Below are 19381 nucleotides of genomic sequence, written 5' to 3'. Positions count from 1 at the left end.
TTCAGGGTATACAAGGAGATGCAGGATCAAAGGACAGATGCATGGAAGTGGACTGAAATTGATTGTTTACTCAATGCTGATGATGTGATCTCTATATCCCACGGGCTCTCCGACACGGGCAGCAGCGTGACCTTCTCCAGCCACCGACTGTAGATGTTGGACGATCGCAATAACTCCTTGCAATTACCTAGTATTATATACCCACAAGAAAGCCAGGCCATGCTGATAGGCAAATCTATATACGTGCATTGCAAAATCGCTCACTCGAGCAGCTGGTCGAGGTCAAAAACAAAATGCTCTGAAATACAAAAATATCCTAGCTGTAGGCAAACATGTCCAATTTGCAGATCGTCAGAAAGTCTGAGGAGTCTCCTGCCATTTTGGCTTTGTTCAGTTTTGCGGAACTTCAAGAGCCGTGACGAAGCGTTCAGGCTGAGGTCGGCCCGCGTGCAGACTCTTGTGTGTATTGCTCAGAGAAAGCTTCTCGGCCTCCATAGCTAGACCTTTGCTAGCATCACTGGCAACGACGACGTCCGGATGTGGTAATGCGCCGTTTGCTGTAGCGGGTATGGTGACAGTAGATTCGAGCTCAAGCTTGCGAGCAATGGCCCGGCTGACCTCGGCTGTATGCGCAGATAGTGGACCAGGCTGAGTGTGGCCAGGAGGAGCCGCCGATATGTCGTTCATAGTCGTGGATTGGGACGAGACGAACGTGGCTGCAGCAGTCTCTGCTGCTGAGGCGCCTGTACCATGCGCTCTTGACTCGTAAGTCTCGAGCTGCTCGGTTGGTGCCGAGGTGGGTAACGATACTGAAGGGGATGCTTGTGGAGGTGCGACCTGTTCGGCGGACTTAGTAGGACTGATGTATTCAGCTGTTGTTGCGGGCAGTGCTGCCTGGTTACTGGGCAAGTGGACTTGCAAATCGGCCATAGGTGCAGTTCGGATTTCTGCCGTCGGTATATGAGAGGGTGCTTGTTGCTCTCGCGCTGGCGGTGGTTGAGCATGCCTGGTTGCGCCAGCACTAGCAGATACAGTTGCTCCTGTTCCAGGAGAAGGTAATGTCGATTGCCTGTCCTCCTCCGGTAGTGGACTCGGTGAAGGCTTCGAGATATGGCCGTTCGCGGTTGGATTTGTAGCAACATCCAAGCTCTTTTTACGACCGCTTGAGACAACGGAAAGCCTTTTATCGGGGTGGACAGGCGCCTCTGTGTAATCGGCAGCGTAGACAATAGGCTTCTTTTCAGCGATTTCTCTATCACTTCTTCTGAGCTTGCCGTTTTCTGAGCCGACCACGACTCGTTCACCATTCAGCCACAGAGCTGGACCTTTGACCCAACCTTTATTACCATCTCGTTCAAGAGCAGCACGAGTTTCAGCGTCAAGGTTCGGTATATCGCCCCACTGCCAGTCTAACTGACCTCCATATTTTTTCGGTATCGATGTAGGGTCCATGAACTTCTCCAGAGTTGGCGTGACCTCAGCTTTGCTTAAGATGAATATTTTGGAGACAGTAACGGGATCGAACCAGCGCTTGATCCAGCTCCATACGGTTGGAAAGAAACTTGGCGCACCAATGATCTGTGCTTGTTAGCAGGAGGTATTCGCTGACTTGTCCAAGTCTATACTCACAAAGATGCGGTCCAATGTTTCTGGGTAGTGAGCAGTCGCAAGGACACTAGCGTCTTGCATGTGGTTTTTGAGATTCCAGAATTGCCTTAGACTAACACCATGGATATCGACGATGTTGGTAGAATTCGTCACAGGTATTTCAGGCTTCGGTCTCTCCAACGTTGAGACAAATGGGAGGATGAAGTTGAGTAGGTTGTGGTAAAGAGCAAAAAGTGGAAGAAGCTTCGGGGCAGTAGAGAGGTCTTTGTGGTTGGGCAGCTTCGCCTTGTACGCAGCTGACTCTTTCTGGTATTTGTCGACGCTCTTAGTATCCAAGCCCTTGATTTCGTAGACGTAGACAGGAATTCCTCGACGGTCGCGATGGCCGGTCCATTGCGGGTACTGGCTCCAGTCAGCGCGAGTTCTTGCATTTCATAGCAAATCGAGCTTACCAGCGTCCTTGCTCTTTCGAAGAAATCAACGTCAAAGTGCTCGTAGAGTTCCTCAACGCGTTGCTCTTTCATCCATTTTTCAGTATCTGTAAATTGTACGATTGCGCCTGTTATGTCGAACTTTCGAGCTCGTAAATACCGTCTGCATTCAAGTCAGCTCTAACATCTCCAGGCCGCTCGGCAGCCAGGAATCCCTACAGCAGTGTGCCATCGTCGTGTGTAGGCTTTCCATTCACTCCATCCGGGCTCCACCAACCGTCTTTCTGTAGCCTTTCTTTGAATTCGTCGAGCAACGAGGCCTGATGCTCTGAGAGATGGTTCAGCACACCAGTTCGAGTATTCGTAGTTGTGATCTGGGCCAGGTCCGGAGGTGCTAGACCAGACCCATTGGTCTGACCTGATTTCTGCGACGAGCCGGTAAGAGTTCGATACAGCTGGGCCATTGCGATTCGAGTCAATAGGAAGAGCGCAAAGCAATTCTCAGACACGTAAAGCACGGAGGCTGAGTAAAGATAGCACAACGAGGCACGGAGCGCACGCTGTCAGTAATGAGAGCTTGGCCGACATGGACGAGTAACGAGACCCGACTTCCATCTGCACAATTCTTTCTGACGGTCGAAGATCATGGCTTACATCCGTTACTCATCCATGACATAGTCAGGACGCGTGCCGACCGAGCTGGGATTGGGCACCTAAGCTGTCCAGGGGACGCCACTGCACAATTTTAGCTTTGACTTGCACCAAACTCGGGAGCCAACTTGCCTTGAAGCCGACTTATCCAGGCTCGTCCAAACTCCCTTCCGTATACAAAAGTGAGGTCTTTGTTTTCCTCACCGCTGTCACATCACAAGATCGACGCTGAACGTGGTTTCCTCACCATTACGAAAGGCATATATGCGATATCAGCTGTCTTACCCATCATGTCGGTGTCACATCTCAGACCTGCCTTTGTGACCTGGCTATCTGATTAGGCCGTCCGCGCCGACCTGCTTATCAAAGCCTGGTTTACGAATACGGCAAGCTCGAGCAGAGGAGGCCTTAGCTCAAACACCTGACCGCTACTAACTCTGGAGAAGCATAAGGTAACGGCCGTACTTTGATCACGAGCCTTAGTACTGATGGTCTACTAGTATTGTGAAACAATGGCCGTCTGCAAGGTGCAAATGAAAGCGAGTACTATTGTGGTTCTCGTAGGAGCACCCTCTCTGGCTCTCTTGCGATTTCACCTTGAACCTACCTAGATAGTATGCACTTCTGTCTATTTCTATTCACCTAATTCAATCGTGACTCTATCACAGTCTATTTGCAGATCCCATTGTCACAATAGCCTGTGTCGGAGGAGATACAGGTATCAGCGACGCCGTACCAGCACCTACTTTGACTTCCCACTGAATCGTTGATCGAACGACATTCCTCGATGCACCACTAGTATCTATCCAGCTCCCTTCACCATCAGCCGGACTAACTGTCACTGTCACACCGCGAATTCCAGCCACGAGCTTGCGGTTGCTGTCTCAGTGCGCATATTGCACTGCTTGCACGATTTAATCGCACTCTAGGGATTGGCAGTGAAAGCTTGCAGGAAGGTATCAGGGGAAAAGACCCGGAAGCTTCAACCCAAGCTGAGATGTAACACTCAAACGCGGGATCGTTTGATGAAGTTGAGGTCTAGCCATTGGTAATTGTGGTTTTGCGAACAGGCTTCGTGTTAGCCGACATTAGACACTGCCTATTCTCTTCAGCTACAGCGAAATCTAGGCTGTTCTGTATATGCTCTATGCTTATCAAAAAGCTTCTAAGATAGGTGCTTGAGTATTTTTATGAATGCCCTTGAAATTGTATGTCTGTAGATATCAAGAGCGTTTGACTTCCGCGACCACAGGCCCAGACTTTCTTTTGTTACAAGACAGATCCATCACTCGCGTTGCTTGGACCAGGACGGCATCTATGCGAAAGACTGATGTAGTGTATCTGCGACTCTCGTAGAGGTTTGGTGTAGTAGTAGTGGTCTTGTGCGTTGATTGTGATCGTTGATCATGTGAGTACGAGAAATTGCAAATTTATTGATTGAGGACAACGAAGTTTTACCTGGGGCCTCGAAAAAGCCTACAGCGGCGCCCATATCTCTAGCCACGATCCTCTGTCCACGTTGATATATCGAAATTCCAGAGCAATGTGAGCCTCAAGAGGCAGGATGGCTCGACATACCTCCCTTGCACCACTATGCAACGTGCTTGTCTCTTCAAAACAATTATTAGCGTATCGTGGTCAACAAGATCAGCCTGCTCAAGCAAACACCGCTATCTTTCAAGTATCTCTGGTCACTCGAACGGCAGGTATCCTCCTTCGACTGCCCCAGGAAGTCATCGCGATCTCAATCATCTTGCTTCAACGACATCTCATCGCCGACTCCGATACTGATTTACTGAAAATCGCCGATTATAGTGCAGAATCGAATTTGATTAGAGCTTCTTCAGGAGCTGTTTATCTAGCAGCAAAAGACTCGTTCTATCACCTTTCCCCACGATCAGTCATTAATGTCTACGGACTCTTGACTTCGACAACAAGTTCGCCTTTGCGGTTCATCTCTTCCTCCGGCCACCCATCCGACGATTCCCCAGATCCCAACACATATCTTGTCTCCGAAGGCACATATCAGAGACGACGAGAGCAGCTGTTCATCGCGGAAAAGAGTATCCTCGTCTCCCTTGGCTTCGACACCAAAGTCGTGCTACCATACACCTTCGCCCTAACCTATCTTCAAGCTCTATCCGCTTCGACTAAGGACCTCGCAGAGAGGACACTGGCGCATCTCAACACAGCCTTGCTCAGTCCTCAGTTCTTGTATTTGACCCATCAACCCAATCAGCTAGCTGTCGCAGCTATTTATCTGGCCGCGCGTGACCATGGCATTGTATTGGTGGACGAAGAAGTACCCTGGTGGGAAGTCTTCGATGTGGGAAGAGAAGAACTTGGCTTCTTGGTGCTCAGCCTCGCGAGCATTGAGAGTTTCGCTAAAGCTCAAGAACTTGATGGATCATGACGGCCACAATAGAGAATTCAGGTGCAATCTTGGTAAACAGGTGTCGACTGATGAAGTTCCATGTACAAGGTCCAGAAGCCGCCAGATCTCAGAAGTTGCTCTACTGCTCTCTGTTTTGCTCTCGAACATTCAATTCTGACAGACATGACCCTCCTTTGTCGTGGTTTCAGCACTAAAACAGCTGCAAGCAAACATTGTCTCAAACTGTCTTGTACAGAGCAGAGACCGTTGCAGAACCATCCGGAATTAATGTGCTCGGACGGGAAGACCGACATGCTATTGAGCTCACGTCTCTTTGTTTCTCTTATGCATGAGAGACAACTTAGAGGATGGCTATAGCAAGCACAACTGCTGCTCTGCTTTCACACCTCCCCTTGCACACACAATACTACCCAACCTCGAAGACAAGTCCACTTCAACAATCTCCTACAAGGTCCATTCAGCAAGTCAAACGCCCAGCAGAAACTTCATCTTTGCTCAACCACGAATACCAGAGATGACCTTGGCAAAGATCATCGAAATCACTCACACGGTCATCATGTCCTTGATCATCACCTACTTCCTCACGTCGAACTCATCAGAGATGCTTGGAATAACCGCCGTCACCACCTACTTCAGCATCAGGTTCACCAGGGAGGTCTTCCAGCAGCAAAGCAACAATAATACCGGTCGAGCAGCATCCCAGCGTCAACCCTGCAAAGACTTTCTTTACGCAGTCTCCACTCGCTTCCTGGTTACCCTCGTCATCATTGGAAGCATCACACGCCCCAAGACAACATATGGCATAATTCTTGCTATTCTACTTTTGCAAATCTATCAGAGGTGGACAGAGAAGCCCGGAAATGTTGGCGCTCGTGGTACGTTCAACCTGCACTTTGCAGTGCAAAGTCCTGAGGCTAGTACTCGTGCTGACTCTTTTTGTTAGACCCATCACGGTTCCCAACTGTTGTGCCGGATGATAATGTACTTGAGTATCATCACGATTTCCACAATCTGATTGAGGCTGAAGGGGAGGAATGATTCTATCCGTGCATCATCGAGGGGAGGGGCTGAAGAAGGAGGAGCGTAGGAAGGAGTGGGACCTTTAATGCAATACACGTCAATCGCACCAATCGCAGAGTGTGTTCAGACTATGGCTTGAAGATGAGGCAGGAACACAAGGCTCGCGCAGTAGGGGCAATTCAGATGAGAACAACAATACGGACAACAAGCACAAACACGCATCTGGACATGCTTGCTGCATTCTGAGAAGTCAATGTCTCTAAAATCAATACCACTGTCTCCTTCTCATCAGATATCATCGTGATTGACTCTGTAGTTGTTCTATGATCAAAATGCACTCTCTTTTCAAGTTCAAAGGAGGGATAGAGCGATGATAGCTCAACTCTGTTTCCATGCGGTTCCATGCGTGGCTTCTTAAAGTTATCAAACCATCTCTGTACGCTCAGCAGTCAAAGCTCAACAAAAGTCCCACAGTGTCGTCACGTTTGTTGCTATACAACACATCGCGCCGCAATATTTATGACTAGTCATGATCCCACTTTGATCTTGGTGTGCAGCTGCCTCTTGGTTACTTAGGAAACGCTTGTTCTCCGGATTGTAGTCGTCTGGCTTGCCAGCATTCTCGACATCAGCCTCGGCTTCTTAGCTGTCACCCACAGGTACGACTGTCTTATTGTCCTTGTTTCTTGTTCTCACCATTTTTCATCGTCGGAGTAGCCTTGATGTTTTCATCCAAGTGCTTCTCGGTCTGAGTCACACCATTTCTCAGAATCTCGTCTTCACGCGTCCTTGCATTAGGCCCTATTTGCGGAATGAGCCATGGCATCGAAACCGAACCCGGACGCCAGTTGCCTTTTTCATCCCTTGCTCTGCCAACGGGCGCTTGTGCAGCATCTGCTCGTCCATACTTCGCTCGGTGTTGTTCCATCTTGACCGTGTATTTGGCCGGGTCAGTTCGTCGAAGACGTTCGAGTTCAACTTCGTGCTCGAGCTCGATTTTCTCTTTGTCATCGATAACGTCGTCTTCATCCTCACGTTGAAACGTCTCGGTCAAGACTAGATTACGAATTGCGTCTGGAGCTTGATCGATAATGCGGTCGAGGAGTGCGTCTTTTCCTCTGCACTCGGAGAGGTCTACTTGCTCTGCCTCCTTTGGTTCGAAAATGTAGTCCTCCATCTTCTTTGACCCATGACGAATAACGTTCTTCTGATCGACGACGCGCGAGAAGAGTTGAGTTTTGAAGATGGATTTGTTGTACAAGGCTTCTTCGAAAGTTCCGCCTGCGCGAAAACGGTAGACAAAGACGGGTCTCTTCTGACCAAGTCGATACGCTCGACCAATGGCTTGTTCCTCCCAGCTAGGATTGAAACCAAAATCGTAGATGATGACTCTGGTAGCGCCCTGAAGATTCAAGCCTAGACCACCGGCGCGAGTAGAGATAAGAAAGACCTTGTATTCGGCAGTCTCGTTGAAGACCTTGGTTGCATTTTGTCGCTGTCCAACGTTTGTGCTACCATCTATTCGCAAATGCCGGCATTGCATATCCTCGAGCATGTGTTGAAGGAAATTCAACGTAGGAATGCTATGAGAGAATATTAAGACTTTCTCATCTTGTGCAATGCTCTCTTCGATCAAAAGTTGCGTCACCATAGAGCGTGTCGACAAGGTAGGGTCTTCGAGCTGGTTGAGCATGCCAATGGACTGGAAAAGCTCTAAGAACTTAGGCAATAGTGCCTCCATTGATGAGCCTTGAACATCGAGGTTCTCAGGTAGATCTAAATCCTCATTATCGCCACCAACATAATTAGTATTGAACTCATCCGATTCGCTCCTTTCCTGATCATCATTAGCCTCGTCCTTGTGGTCAAGAACGATTTCGCCGTAGACTTACCCTCAACTTCATAACCAAGCACGAAGGGTGGTTACAAAGCCACGACAATATCGCGAGCCACTGCCACAACTGTGCGGTGTTCGACTTGGGTTTCTTACCATCAATTGAGCTGACACCAGAAAGAATGTGCTGGGCCATCATTGTGTATATTTCTTGTTGAAGAGCCGTAAGAGGGACAGTGATGAAAAATTCTGTCTTTTGAGGCATATCCTTCGCGATGGCAGATATATCTACCAGGTTAGCATGGAAGCATCATACAGAGTTTAGTACACACCTTTTCGATCGATCTTTGGTCCTAGGTCTCGTTTGAGGACGTAGAGCTTCTTAACCGAATTTCTCTTGTCATACTTGCTGCTCTCAGCATAGAGACCTCTCTCGATTGGCTCGGAATACTTGGCACGGAACTGGACTAGGGTACCCAGGTAACCTGGTGCGATCCAGTCGATCATGGTATGATACTCCTCGAGATGGTTGTTCAGTGGCGAGCCAGTAAGGGCAATACGACTTGATGTCTCAAATCTCATAGCAACTTTGTTCACAGCGGACCTAGCATTCTTCATTTTGTGTGCCTCATCGGCGATGACAACACATGGTTCTTCTAGCAGGGACTTCTCAAGCATAGCAAGTTCGTCCAGATTGTCATTCTTCCGTGACGGCTTGAGCAATGACTTCAAACTCTCGTAGCTGATGATCAGTATACCCGGATTGGTATTCCATTCGACGACTGTTCTGACTTTGACAGGTCTTGAACCAGACACTCTGTAGAGCGCACCAAGTAGGTCTGGATCTGATGGAGGAGTCCACATTAATGTCTCGTCGTACCAGTTGTCGACGAGACTTGCTGGACAGATAACAAGTGCCTTCTTGCCACGCAGATGGTTGGGGATCAAATTTCTGATTGATTCACCGGAAGCTTGGTTGGCTCTAGCCAGGGTCACCAAGAAAGAGATGACTTGCATGGTTTTGCCTAGACCCATGGTGTGAGCAAGCAAACAACCCTGATGCTTGGGGTCCATGATCAACTCTCGCCATATAAATTGAATACCCTCGACTTGATGCTCTTTCACTCTTCGGGCGATATGAGGGTCGAGATAAACTATCGGCTCCTCAGTATGAATAGGCACTAGACGAACAGGTGACAAGTCTTGTGCTTGGAGTCTCTGCATTAGGAGTTGCCGTCGAGCTTCCTGTTCCTGGACACGCGCCTGGTCGTCTTTCTGCTGAGAAAGAGCTTCTTGATCTTGTTCGACGGCACGTCTTCGTCTCTTAATTGGCGATTCGTAGTCGCCAATCTCAATCTCAGCGTTACTGTCACTTAAAGAGGTATCGTCAATCTGCTGTAGTCTCGAAGAAGTACCTTTTGAGGTCGAAAACGCGAAGAGGTCCCGTTCGCTGGTGCGCGATTGTGGCAGTAGTTGAGAATGATCTTGTGTTTGCTGTTGTGGCATCTGCATGTTTGCTGGAGCGGTAATGTAATGTCGTAACAAAGGCCTCAGTATCCTGTCGAAGGCGTCTGCCTTTTCATCCGTCATCTCATAGGCAGCATCACGGAATTCCTCTTCCACATCCCAGACCTCTCTCCAACCTCTACAGCAAGCGAAGACCATGAAGAAGAACGTCCATAGGATCTCAGCCTCAGCGTTCGCTGGAATGTCTTCTTCGTCAGGATCAATCTGCTCTATCTGACTGATGAGGACCTTGAGGTGTCCAGGTACTTCATGCGAGGGTATTCGCGATGCCATCTCCAAGACGTCACGAGCATTTGTTCTGTTGTGCCTGTAAACCACCTTACACAATGCTTCGAAAGGGTCTTTGACATCCGCCCATCTCTTGGCTCGTGTTTCCTGTATGTCAGGGAACCGTTGCTGAGACTGCTCCTGTTTGACTTTAGTAGGCGTTGTTGAGTTGAGAGGTGGCGTTCTGATGCTACTACCAGAGACACCACTGTGCACGGATTCTGAAGGTGAGCTGCCCAACGTGATTGCATCGGCAAGAGTATTGCCCTGTTGGCGATATCTGCTTTGAGGAAGACGATGACGGTCGAGATCGAAATCTTCTTCATCATCTTCTTCACCTTCATAGCTAATTTGAGGTTGGCCTGGTTGTCTCGAGACATTTCTGAGTGGTGTGCTGGGAAAATAAACGACGTCATGTTGTGCTTGCGGCATTGGCGACGACTGCATGGCGATGTCGGTAGGGAGAGCGGGTGGCATTGATGCTTGCTGTGAGTTGGACCTTGATGTATCTGGGAACATATCGTCCGGTACAAGATTCGTGTCGAGATCGACGATGTAAGAATCGTCAGACTTTGGTTTGGACAATGAAGCTGCAGGCTGAGGTATTTGAGGTCTCCAATCGTCATCAGTTGGATCGTAGGGTAGAGAAAGTTCACCCTCAGAGTCTGAAGCCAATGACATTTCGTCTTCATCAACTTGGTCGGTGAAGTCTCCTGCGTCACTACTGGATGAGGACAGAACTTCGTCGTCTTCTGCAAGTCCTTCAGGTGGCTGTGCAATGTGTTCTGGCACTGTCGAAAGTAGTGGGATTGTAGGAGGAGTGTTGTTTTCGAGGACTTCAAGATAGTATTCACGTTCGCTGATATCCTCCACAGTAGCCTGTATATTGAGACAGATCCGTCTTACTTCATCGCTCTTGGTGTACTTCATAGAAGGGTGCGCAATCGAGGCACGAAATTTAGCCAGACGGGTCCGAAATTTACTAAGGTCGATCTGCAGGGCGTGCTGCTGCGGTTTTCGTGTTTTTGCCTTTGCAGCCTGCTTCCAGCGCGCCAATGCAGTCTTGTGCTTCTTGATTTGCTTTGTAGCCTGCCAAGCCTGCTTGTAGTCCTCGATCGCCTCGTCAATAAGCCGATCGACCTCCTGTTGAGATAGTGCCAACTCCGGCGCTATATCTGGGATTCCAGGCTCGGAGTCGAGGTCGTCATTGAATGAGTCGTCACTATCCAGAGTCTTCTCAACATCGCTTTCATTGTAGGGTCTAAGTATTTCATCTTCGGAGTCTTCTTTGTGTCTAGCAAGAAAGTCCTGCCATTCCCCACTCAGTGCAGCAGGATCAAAATCTTCGAGACTGGTGACAGGTTGAGCAGAAATGAGCTGAGGCACAACACGTCGCTTCTTAAGTTCAGGTTCATCATGAGGAGTGGTATCTGTCTCGGATGTGCTCTCTTCTCGCTCTGAATGCAATCGAGTCCTGGAGGTCACATTCAACTTTTTGTCATCATTGCTATTGTTCTGGTTGTAGAGGACAGATTCGGACCTCAGGTATTGAACGATCCTTCTTAACTCGCGGCGTTGCCCGAAGGAAGAAATGCCTAGATCGTCTTTAACATGGGCGTCTTCTAAAGACAAAAGGTTGTCTCCATCGATGTCGTTGGCTCTGAGGATTGGTTCGAGGACGTCCTGGTTCAAGATCGGCTTGATCTGGAGCTTGGTACGAGTTGCAGAGGTGGAACAACAGATCTGATCGACGACTTGATCGACTGACCAAGTAGATGGATCTGGTAAATCCGGCTGTTCCATCTTGTTGATTTGTCGACTCGAAGGTCGATGGTGGATTTGGAAGGACATGTCGAGGTAATAGTAGTGCAGGCGCGTCGATGACTCAGCCGCAAGTGAGGTGCAACTGAAGCAAGAATGTGCCGAGTTAGACCAGAGACGTTCAGGCTCAAAGTGTTGTATTCCTCCAATGTGCAATAGTCACGTCTAGTCGTCCCTGCCGAGGTCTCCGCCCTTCACACGATACTGGCACTCGTCCGAACACTCTTTTCCTGATCGTCTTCCAGTATCTCTGATCAGCTCGAGACTATAGAAGCTGAGTTGCATCGCCATTGAACCCTTCAACCATTCATCAAGATCTTCTTCCACTCTAGGACATTTAATCGTCACCACCTCACTCTTACTTTGTCACAAACTTCACGCTCAGGGATTGTCCCAGACCTGTACCCGATTCTATACTCCAGTCTGGTCTCTAGAAGAGCACCGACCTTCAAGCACTGTTATCCTACTTCCGAGCACGACCGCACGAATTCTGGCGGCCACAGATGGTGATAGAGTCGGTGTCGAAGCATAAAAATCCGCATTGTAGGAGAAACTGTCCAGGAAAAACCACTCAACCATCTAGTCATCGGCTTGCATACTTAATTGCCATGTTGTACACGCAATATAGCTGGTAGGCAAAGGTTTGTCGGGTCCAGTGTCGTGTCTGCTTCCAAGGAAGCGGAGCTCGCCAAGCGCAGAGCGTGTGAGAATTAGGTTTAATCTCTTGAGCCATCAACGACATTCTCATGCACGATATCAAAAACTTGAATAACCAGAGTCGATCTGAATGACCCTGGTCCTGTAACACAACAATGGGAATTAGTCTATGGGACTCGTATCCGCCGAAAGTCTCTGATGATCAACTTCAGTATCTTGCACAGACTGTAAAAGATTGGACGATCTTCAATGGCTTGACGGTCCGGCCGAATCCGTCTATCGTCAGCGAAGAGAGTAATCCTAATCATGTCCTGGCTACTAACGCTCCCGTGACATTGTACCCTAGCCCATTTCCAAAGCAATGTTTCGAGCAAGCGGAGGATCTGCAGAAGGTCTACAATGAACTCTACGCAGCTATTGCTACCGATGAGGAGTGGTTGGGTGAAGTTATGAAAGAGTATGCCAACCACTAATGCTGTTTCAAAAGCCCCATTCTACCCAAAGATTTTCTGACGATTAACAGGCTAGTCGAGGTGGACGATTTCCTTGCCAATCTATGGAAGATTCATCTTCAGGTCAAAGAGGAAGGCTATGTTCAGGATCTCTCTCTTGGTATGTTTCGGTCAGACTACATGCTTCACGTCCCAGACGATAGCTCGTCCCCATCCTTGAAGCAGGTCGAGTTCAACACGATATCATCGTCTTTCGGCGGTCTCGCCGTCCGAGTTGGCGACCTGCACAGAGAACTTGCTACCTATCCAGATCCAACCCACTCAATTTCATACCCACCTCACCCACTCTTCAATACAGCGACATCTGCAAGCATAACGTCTGGCGGCTATCCACCGACCAATGAAGCTGTCGACACTCTCGCCTCAGCTCTTATCACAGCTCATCAGTCATACAGAGACTCCAGAACCTCACCACCATTGCCTCAGTGTATTCTCTTCCTAGTTCAAGACAACGAGCGCAACCTGTTCGACCAGATGGCCCTGTCCCAGCATATACGCACCACTAATCGCGAGATACCGACCTTTCGTATTCCGACCAGCAAAATACTCAGCCAGACATCTATTCCAGCAAGCAGCGAGAACCCTTCCCGACCGCTGATCTATACTCATCCAGCCAACCCGAATGCTCGATATGAGGTTACGGTCGTCTATTTTCGTGCCCTCTACGCACCAACAGAATACGACACCCCCGCCGCCTGGGCAGCACGCCATCATCTCGAACGCAGTGCTGCCATAAAATGCCCGTCTATACTCCTTCACCTCTCCGGCTCAAAGAAAGTCCAACAAGTTCTCACCTCAACTGACCCCTCCCACCTCGAACGCTTCCTTCCGAAGACGTCCAAAGAGACCCTCGACAGCCTCCGCGCCTCTTTCGCTCCACAATACAGCATGTCTGAAGGTCCTGACTCCGAGGGTGTTCGTATCGCTCTCGACCCTGATCTTGCCCAGAAACACGTTCTGAAGCCCCAGCGTGAAGGTGGCGGTAACAACATCTACCGCTCCAATATCCCCACTTTCCTTAAGGGTATCAGCGAAAAGGAATACAAGCAGTATATTCTGATGGAGCTCATTCAACCGCCGAGTAAAGCCAGAAACGTAGCCCTGAGAAGCGACGGACAGATTGTGAGCGGAGATGTTATCAGTGAGCTAGGCATCTTTGGAACATGTCTCTGGAGGAGTAAAGTTGGTAGTCAAGAGAAGAACATCTTGCAGAATCGAATGGGTGGGTACTTGTTGAGGACGAAAGCCAGAGATAGTGACGAAGGAGGTGTGGCGGCTGGATTCAGTAGTCTCGATAGCTTGATCCTGTATGAAGAGGCAGTGTGATAGACGAAGGTTGACTATCTCGAGCCAGACTCAGGACATTGAGGACATTTCTTCGCCGAAGAAGTGCTGAGACATGAACTGCCAGCCGTCGTGGTTACCTGCTTGCTATGCCAGATAGATACTAGACCATACATAGCTGCGAAAGACTTTCTCAAGCTGCGCAGCCTGTTCCTGAAGTCTTTCCTAAACCACAACTGCTTTCACCATACCACTGAAACTCGCTTCACCGGCACCGAACAACTGCATAGCCCTTGTCTGTATCAGCCCGTCCGTGCCCGCCTCTTCCCGCCTCTGCTCTCCTATCCGCCTGCATCCCTGCCCCACTTTGACCTAGTGATACCTAGACCCTGTTCGCATCGCCACTGTAGCTGCAGACCCCCTCGCCGCCACCTCACATCCTCGTCTCTTTGTCCTTTTTGATGCATAATCGACACCACCACATAACTAGCACCAATGGATACACTCTTTAACGGCTACCATGGTGCAGTCGTTAGCATACCCGCCTCCCATCACAAAGTATGTGGTAAGCGGGAGACTCGGGTTCAAATCCCGATGGCAGCATGCTTTTTTGCTACTTTGGTTCTGCGTTCATTTGTGTAGTGAAGGAGAAGAAAGTAGCTCAACAGGCAAGTATGCGCATTATGATATCATCTGTTCATGCAGTTGCTTTGTTTTGAGATATGATTTTTTCGTTTTGAAGGATTGCAACTGATTTCCGGAAGGAGGATGATTTGCGTTTCGTGGTGAGCGAATCATTGATACCAGCGATTTGCTGTTACAACGCTCCTGGGATTATGGTGTCCTTGTTCAACTACCACAAATCACCCGGACCTAACTGAACCTGTTCCTATCAAGGTGCTCGCTGTGCCATTTCCTCCTACCCTAAAATCTGACCTCGTAGCTCCCAGCCCTGGTCATGTACCTCACCCACTTGACGCTACTATAGTTGCCCTTCTCAAACACCTTGAGGTATCTCACCAGTAACCCCGAACTCGTGAACATCAAAAGACTAAAGTTCACACTCAGTGGTGGCCGACTCCAGGCCTTCTGCTGCGTCATGCTAGTCAGACTGGCCTCCGCGCTGAGGACGTATTCGCTGCCTCCTACAAAGCGAGCAATCTTCCACATGATACAGTTGTTTTCAGGTTCATATTTGGCTTTTCCCTGAGTTGTGCGATTATTAATCGCAGCTGTATTGAGAGGAGTAGGAATGCGGATGAGGACATTTGTAGCGAAGAGTTTGGCACCATAGTTTGCTTTTATGGCGACTGAGTACTCGACTTTTGTGGTTCCTACTTCGCGGACGATGGCTTGGACTTTGAAAGGGAGGTTAACGTTCTCGGTGGCTCGGTAGCGCATCAATTCGAACTCTCCATCTGGTGGAATGAAACTGATAGTCCGGTCTTGATCGAATTTTCCGAGTTGCACGCACTGGTGGAATTGGCAATCCTCCAGAGTGACACTGCCAGCAGCGGCTTTCGTGGCTTTGCGAGAACCATCACGATTTCCGATTTCACCATACGAGGGACCACCGACTTGATTAAGGAGGAGCTGATCGTTGAGCCCGAATTTGCATTCTGGTGTGCCGGTCAAATATGCACGCATAACAATCTGACCAGAGACATCCGCACGGAGGACAGTACCTGTAGCAGACATGAGAAGGTTGACATCCTCTATTACATCAACAAAGGCTTCGTTCTTGCGGTACTTGATGTCTCCTCTGCGCCATGACTGTGCGCCGGTAGCCTGCATAGTAATTCTGGAGACGGAATCGCCTGGGGTCGTGGAAGAGACGGACCGGATAGCGGAGGAGATGTTGTCTGGAGTTATGTACATCTTGAGGACATCGACGTCGGTGTTTTGAGGGTAGCCAAAGTCCAGAATCTCTGCTCGTTGTCAGTCTGTTTCTCGACTGGCTCTTGAAATTCCTGACCATCTAGTAGCTCATAGATGAGCACAAAGTTGTTCTTCACAGCCTCTTCATCAAACTTCCCAAAGTAGCCCTTTCCCAGACTAATAAACCTGTACAGGAATTCGAAAACGATCGCAGCATTGGCATTGCTCTTAGTGACTGCCGTGATGTAGATGTTCTCGTGTTTGACATGGCTGAAGGTAGTGGAGCCGAGGGTCAGGATAGGTGAACGAACTTGAGGGTTGGATATGACCTGGATGCGGAAGATGTCTGCCAGTCGTGGGCGACAATCAGGTCTGAAGGCGCGGAATATCAGGTTCTCGCCTTTCTGATTGAAGACGAGAATGCCGCTTAACATGATGGAGGCTCAGCCGAGCAGTACCGAGCACATCCATGGAAGAAAGAAAGTAGAGGTGGGGATGGAGGAAGCAAATCAGTAGGAGAAGCTGTGCTTGGCGGAGTAGGAGCGCATGTACTTCAACTTGTTTGACCTTTGCGACAACCAGCATTGCACATTGTCATGGCCTGATAAATGCTCTGAACCTACTGGACGTGTCTTCTCTTGTTTGCGATCATGATATGAAGCGACAAAGTGATCCTCCAATCACCCATACCATATCCCAGCGAGGGAGTCAATTCGCTCGGCCATGGCGCAACCACAACTCGCTGCAGAGCCCGACTCAGCATATGTAGCCATGTCCTGCTTCGAACTCCTTCTGATCGAGCTTGTACCTATGGCAGAACGTCTTGCGCGAGAATATGAAGCTTCACTCGACCAGCCTAGTATCACAAACAAGGCATCCTCGAAGACAAATACCTCTACTACAGGGACAGCAATTCCAACGACATACGACGGTTTACCTGAGACAGAAGTGTTCAAAGACAGTGTCTATTTCAGACTAGAAAAGCTAGGCTTCAGGGTTGGGTTGGGTTTGAGCGAGCGGTTTTCCAAAAATAGACCACGTTTTTCCGACCATCTGGATGTGATCAAGTTTCTGTGCAAGGACATCTGGACAATCGTCTTCAAGAAACAAATTGACAATCTCAAGACAAATCACAGGGTATGTGGGCTGGCGATATCCGGTGAATATGGCTGACATCTGGCAGGGAGTCTACGTTTTGACCGACAGCAAATTTCGGCCCTTCTCGAGAATGAGCATGCACACAACTCAAGAAGCTACTGTACGAGCACAACCGCACCTCATATTTCCCTGTGGCATAATAAGAGGTGTACTTTCAAGTCTTGGTATGAAGGCGACGGTGCAAGCGGAAACCAATGAGCTACCGATGGCTGTCTTTCAGATCAAGACTGTTCCTCAGAAGACATGAGTGAACTTTTCCACATCTGAAACCGGCCTTGCTGGCTGAAAAGCTATGAGGACTGAAAAAGTGTGGAAGTCTATTCTTGGCTTGCCTGCTTTTGTTCACCTTCATGAAGTAGTGGCTGCCTTTACAGCTTGGACGACTCTTGACTGCGCTGAGGTATCGTTCGCATGATCTCGTCAAACTCTACCAACCCTAGCAGATTATTCTATCAGTGTTAAAAAACACTCTCTGGGAAGTCTGGGGGCCGTACTCACTATTTTTTGGCGAAGCTGACACCAGTCTCGATATTGGTCTTGAGACCCTTGATGGCCTCGTCGATCAACTTCTTCTCGTAGTCATTGGCTGTGCCTAGAGGGTTGTTGGCCTTCTCCACACCACTGGGTCCCAGCTCGCAAGGAACCGAGAAATAATCCACGCCGGTCTGCTTGGCAATCTCCTCACCACCTGGTACACCTGGTAGGTAGACGAAGGTTGGCTCGACGATGCCCTTCTCGCCCTTCATGGCCTTGATTACCGACTCAGCAAACCGGAAACCAGCATATGCCATTGACAGAGTTGCGGAGCCGGCACCGTCCTTGGCTTTGACGACCTCGTCACCACCGAATTGCACTCGGTTCACCAAAGCATCGAGCTTCTCCGATGGGATGTTGACCGACGGTTTGGCTTGAGAGAACAGCGGTACGATCGTTGCACCAGAGTGACCACCGATGACTGGGATATCAACCTTGCTCGTGTTTCTCTCGCCTGAGATGTCTTGAACAAATGTCTCAGCTCTTACAACGTCCAATGTGGTTACACCGAACAGTTTCTTTGGGTCGAAAACACCAGCCTTCTTCAAAACCTCGGCGGCGATAGGAACGGTGGAGTTGACTGGGTTGGAAATAACAAGGATGGCTGCCTTTGGGCAGTACTTGGCACAGGCCTCGATGAGACCCTTGACGATGCTGGCATTGATGTTGAACAGGTCGTCTCGGGTCATACCAGGCTTTCCTGTTGACGAAGTCAGCAGCTGCGGACAGAGAACTGTGCGAGAAGGTCATACTTGGTACACCGGCTGGGATGATGACAACATCAGCACCAGTCAGAGCATTCTTCTTAGCTGATTCTGTCTCTTCTGTCTCGCCTTTCATGTCACCCTTGGCGGCCACGAAGCCCTCAATTTTCTATGCAGCGTCAGCCTTGTTTTCTTTTCGAGCTTCAAGTGTCACTTTGTATTCTTACAGCTTTGGAGGAGATGTGTGACAGATCTGCTGCCACACCTGGAGTGTTGACCACATCGAATAGGGCGAGGTCATCGATGAGCGTGGAGATCTTGCAGAGCAGAGACAATGGCTATTCTGGTTAGCTTGACTCTATTTCATTATCACTGTAGGACTCTCATACCTGACCAATACCGCCGGAGGCACCGAGAACAACAGCTTTCACCATCTCGTCTGATTTCTAGAAAGTGTGGGGTAGAAGTGTAGTAGTCTGCTTGGTTTGTAGAATTGCCTTGAAGCTTTGCTTCTGCTTGTTCAAGAAAGATGCTTAGGTGGCCAGAGTGTTGGGCTTGTGGAAGAATTGGTACAGAAGAGAAGAAGTCAATCTCTATTCGAGTCTTTGGTTCCGCAACTACAATATCGCAGGGCAGCTGCGTTCTGGTGTAAACATTCGTTGGAAAGTACAATGCGGGGCTTGCTCCTCCCGGGGTTCAACGGAACGTTCCTGAAAGAGATGTCCAGCCGCCAATGCCCCTTGTGTCCGATTCTGTCCGACTGCACATTCTTCATCTTGCTTTCACTTCCTCGCCCTGACTGAGAGTTGGATGCTTGCTGTGCTTTCGTTCTGAGTGATATACATGCTCCGTTACGGCCCGACACTCGAAAACATGGATGCCAGCAACAGTGACGTTGCTGTTGAGTGACGAACACCACGATCCGAATCCATGGTTCACCTTCACTTGAAGTGAGTGCAGGGTCGGAGGTGGGCATGCTAAGACCGATGAGCTACCAGTACTCCAAACCCGAAGTTCTTCCAGGTAGGCAGTGTAGATGTCTTGTTCAGTGGCTGCGACGAGTAGCGACCAGAATGAAGAGAGGGGTACTACTGGTAGAT

At 49.2% G+C, this 19381-nt stretch overlaps 7 protein-coding genes and 1 non-coding gene across 8 annotated transcripts; 4 read left to right on the top strand and 4 right to left on the bottom strand.

Annotated features, from left to right (window-relative positions):
- Window positions 1-390: 390 nt before the first annotated feature.
- On the bottom strand, window positions 391-2503 carry LTR64_005236 (uncharacterized protein; the record flags this gene model as incomplete). The annotated part of the gene is made up of 4 exons (XM_064899575.1): window positions 391-1578; window positions 1630-2010; window positions 2061-2146; window positions 2317-2503. The coding sequence occupies 4 exons, from the start codon at window positions 2501-2503 to the stop codon at window positions 391-393; spliced, it is 1842 nt and encodes a 613-aa protein (XP_064752887.1).
- Window positions 2504-5599: 3096 nt separating this feature from the next.
- Window positions 5600-6123, top strand: LTR64_005235 (uncharacterized protein; the record flags this gene model as incomplete). Its single annotated transcript, XM_064899574.1, has 2 exons — window positions 5600-5960; window positions 6029-6123. The coding sequence occupies 2 exons, from the start codon at window positions 5600-5602 to the stop codon at window positions 6121-6123; spliced, it is 456 nt and encodes a 151-aa protein (XP_064752886.1).
- Window positions 6124-6775: 652 nt separating this feature from the next.
- LTR64_005234 (uncharacterized protein) lies at window positions 6776-11584 on the bottom strand (the record flags this gene model as incomplete). The annotated part of the gene is made up of 3 exons (XM_064899573.1): window positions 6776-7942; window positions 7998-8227; window positions 8272-11584. The coding sequence occupies 3 exons, from the start codon at window positions 11582-11584 to the stop codon at window positions 6776-6778; spliced, it is 4710 nt and encodes a 1569-aa protein (XP_064752885.1).
- A 782-nt stretch (window positions 11585-12366) lies between these two features.
- On the top strand, window positions 12367-14049 carry GSH2 (Glutathione synthetase; the record flags this gene model as incomplete). The annotated part of the gene is made up of 2 exons (XM_064899572.1): window positions 12367-12668; window positions 12735-14049. The coding sequence occupies 2 exons, from the start codon at window positions 12367-12369 to the stop codon at window positions 14047-14049; spliced, it is 1617 nt and encodes a 538-aa protein (XP_064752884.1).
- Window positions 14050-14521: 472 nt separating this feature from the next.
- Window positions 14522-14610, top strand: LTR64_005232. The gene has a single exon. It is a non-coding gene; the product is annotated as a tRNA-Gly (tRNA).
- Window positions 14611-14931: 321 nt separating this feature from the next.
- On the bottom strand, window positions 14932-16319 carry APM4 (clathrin associated protein complex medium subunit; the record flags this gene model as incomplete). Its single annotated transcript, XM_064899571.1, has 2 exons — window positions 14932-15935; window positions 15983-16319. The coding sequence occupies 2 exons, from the start codon at window positions 16317-16319 to the stop codon at window positions 14932-14934; spliced, it is 1341 nt and encodes a 446-aa protein (XP_064752883.1).
- A 289-nt stretch (window positions 16320-16608) lies between these two features.
- Window positions 16609-17290, top strand: LTR64_005230 (uncharacterized protein; the record flags this gene model as incomplete). Its single annotated transcript, XM_064899570.1, has 2 exons — window positions 16609-17022; window positions 17069-17290. The coding sequence occupies 2 exons, from the start codon at window positions 16609-16611 to the stop codon at window positions 17288-17290; spliced, it is 636 nt and encodes a 211-aa protein (XP_064752882.1).
- Window positions 17291-17540: 250 nt separating this feature from the next.
- LTR64_005229 (uncharacterized protein) lies at window positions 17541-18715 on the bottom strand (the record flags this gene model as incomplete). The annotated part of the gene is made up of 4 exons (XM_064899569.1): window positions 17541-18277; window positions 18330-18450; window positions 18509-18619; window positions 18671-18715. 4 exons carry the CDS (start codon window positions 18713-18715, stop codon window positions 17541-17543), a joined length of 1014 nt encoding a protein of 337 aa, XP_064752881.1.
- Between the last annotated feature and the right edge of the window lie 666 nt (window positions 18716-19381).

This window comes from Lithohypha guttulata, assembly GCF_036872675.1.
Source record: "Lithohypha guttulata strain CCFEE 5908 chromosome Unknown scaffold_4, whole genome shotgun sequence".
Lineage (NCBI taxonomy): Eukaryota > Fungi > Ascomycota > Eurotiomycetes > Chaetothyriales > Trichomeriaceae > Lithohypha > Lithohypha guttulata.
The sequence above is the reverse complement of the archived record's forward strand: the minus strand, read 5'-3'. Positions and strand labels throughout refer to the sequence as shown.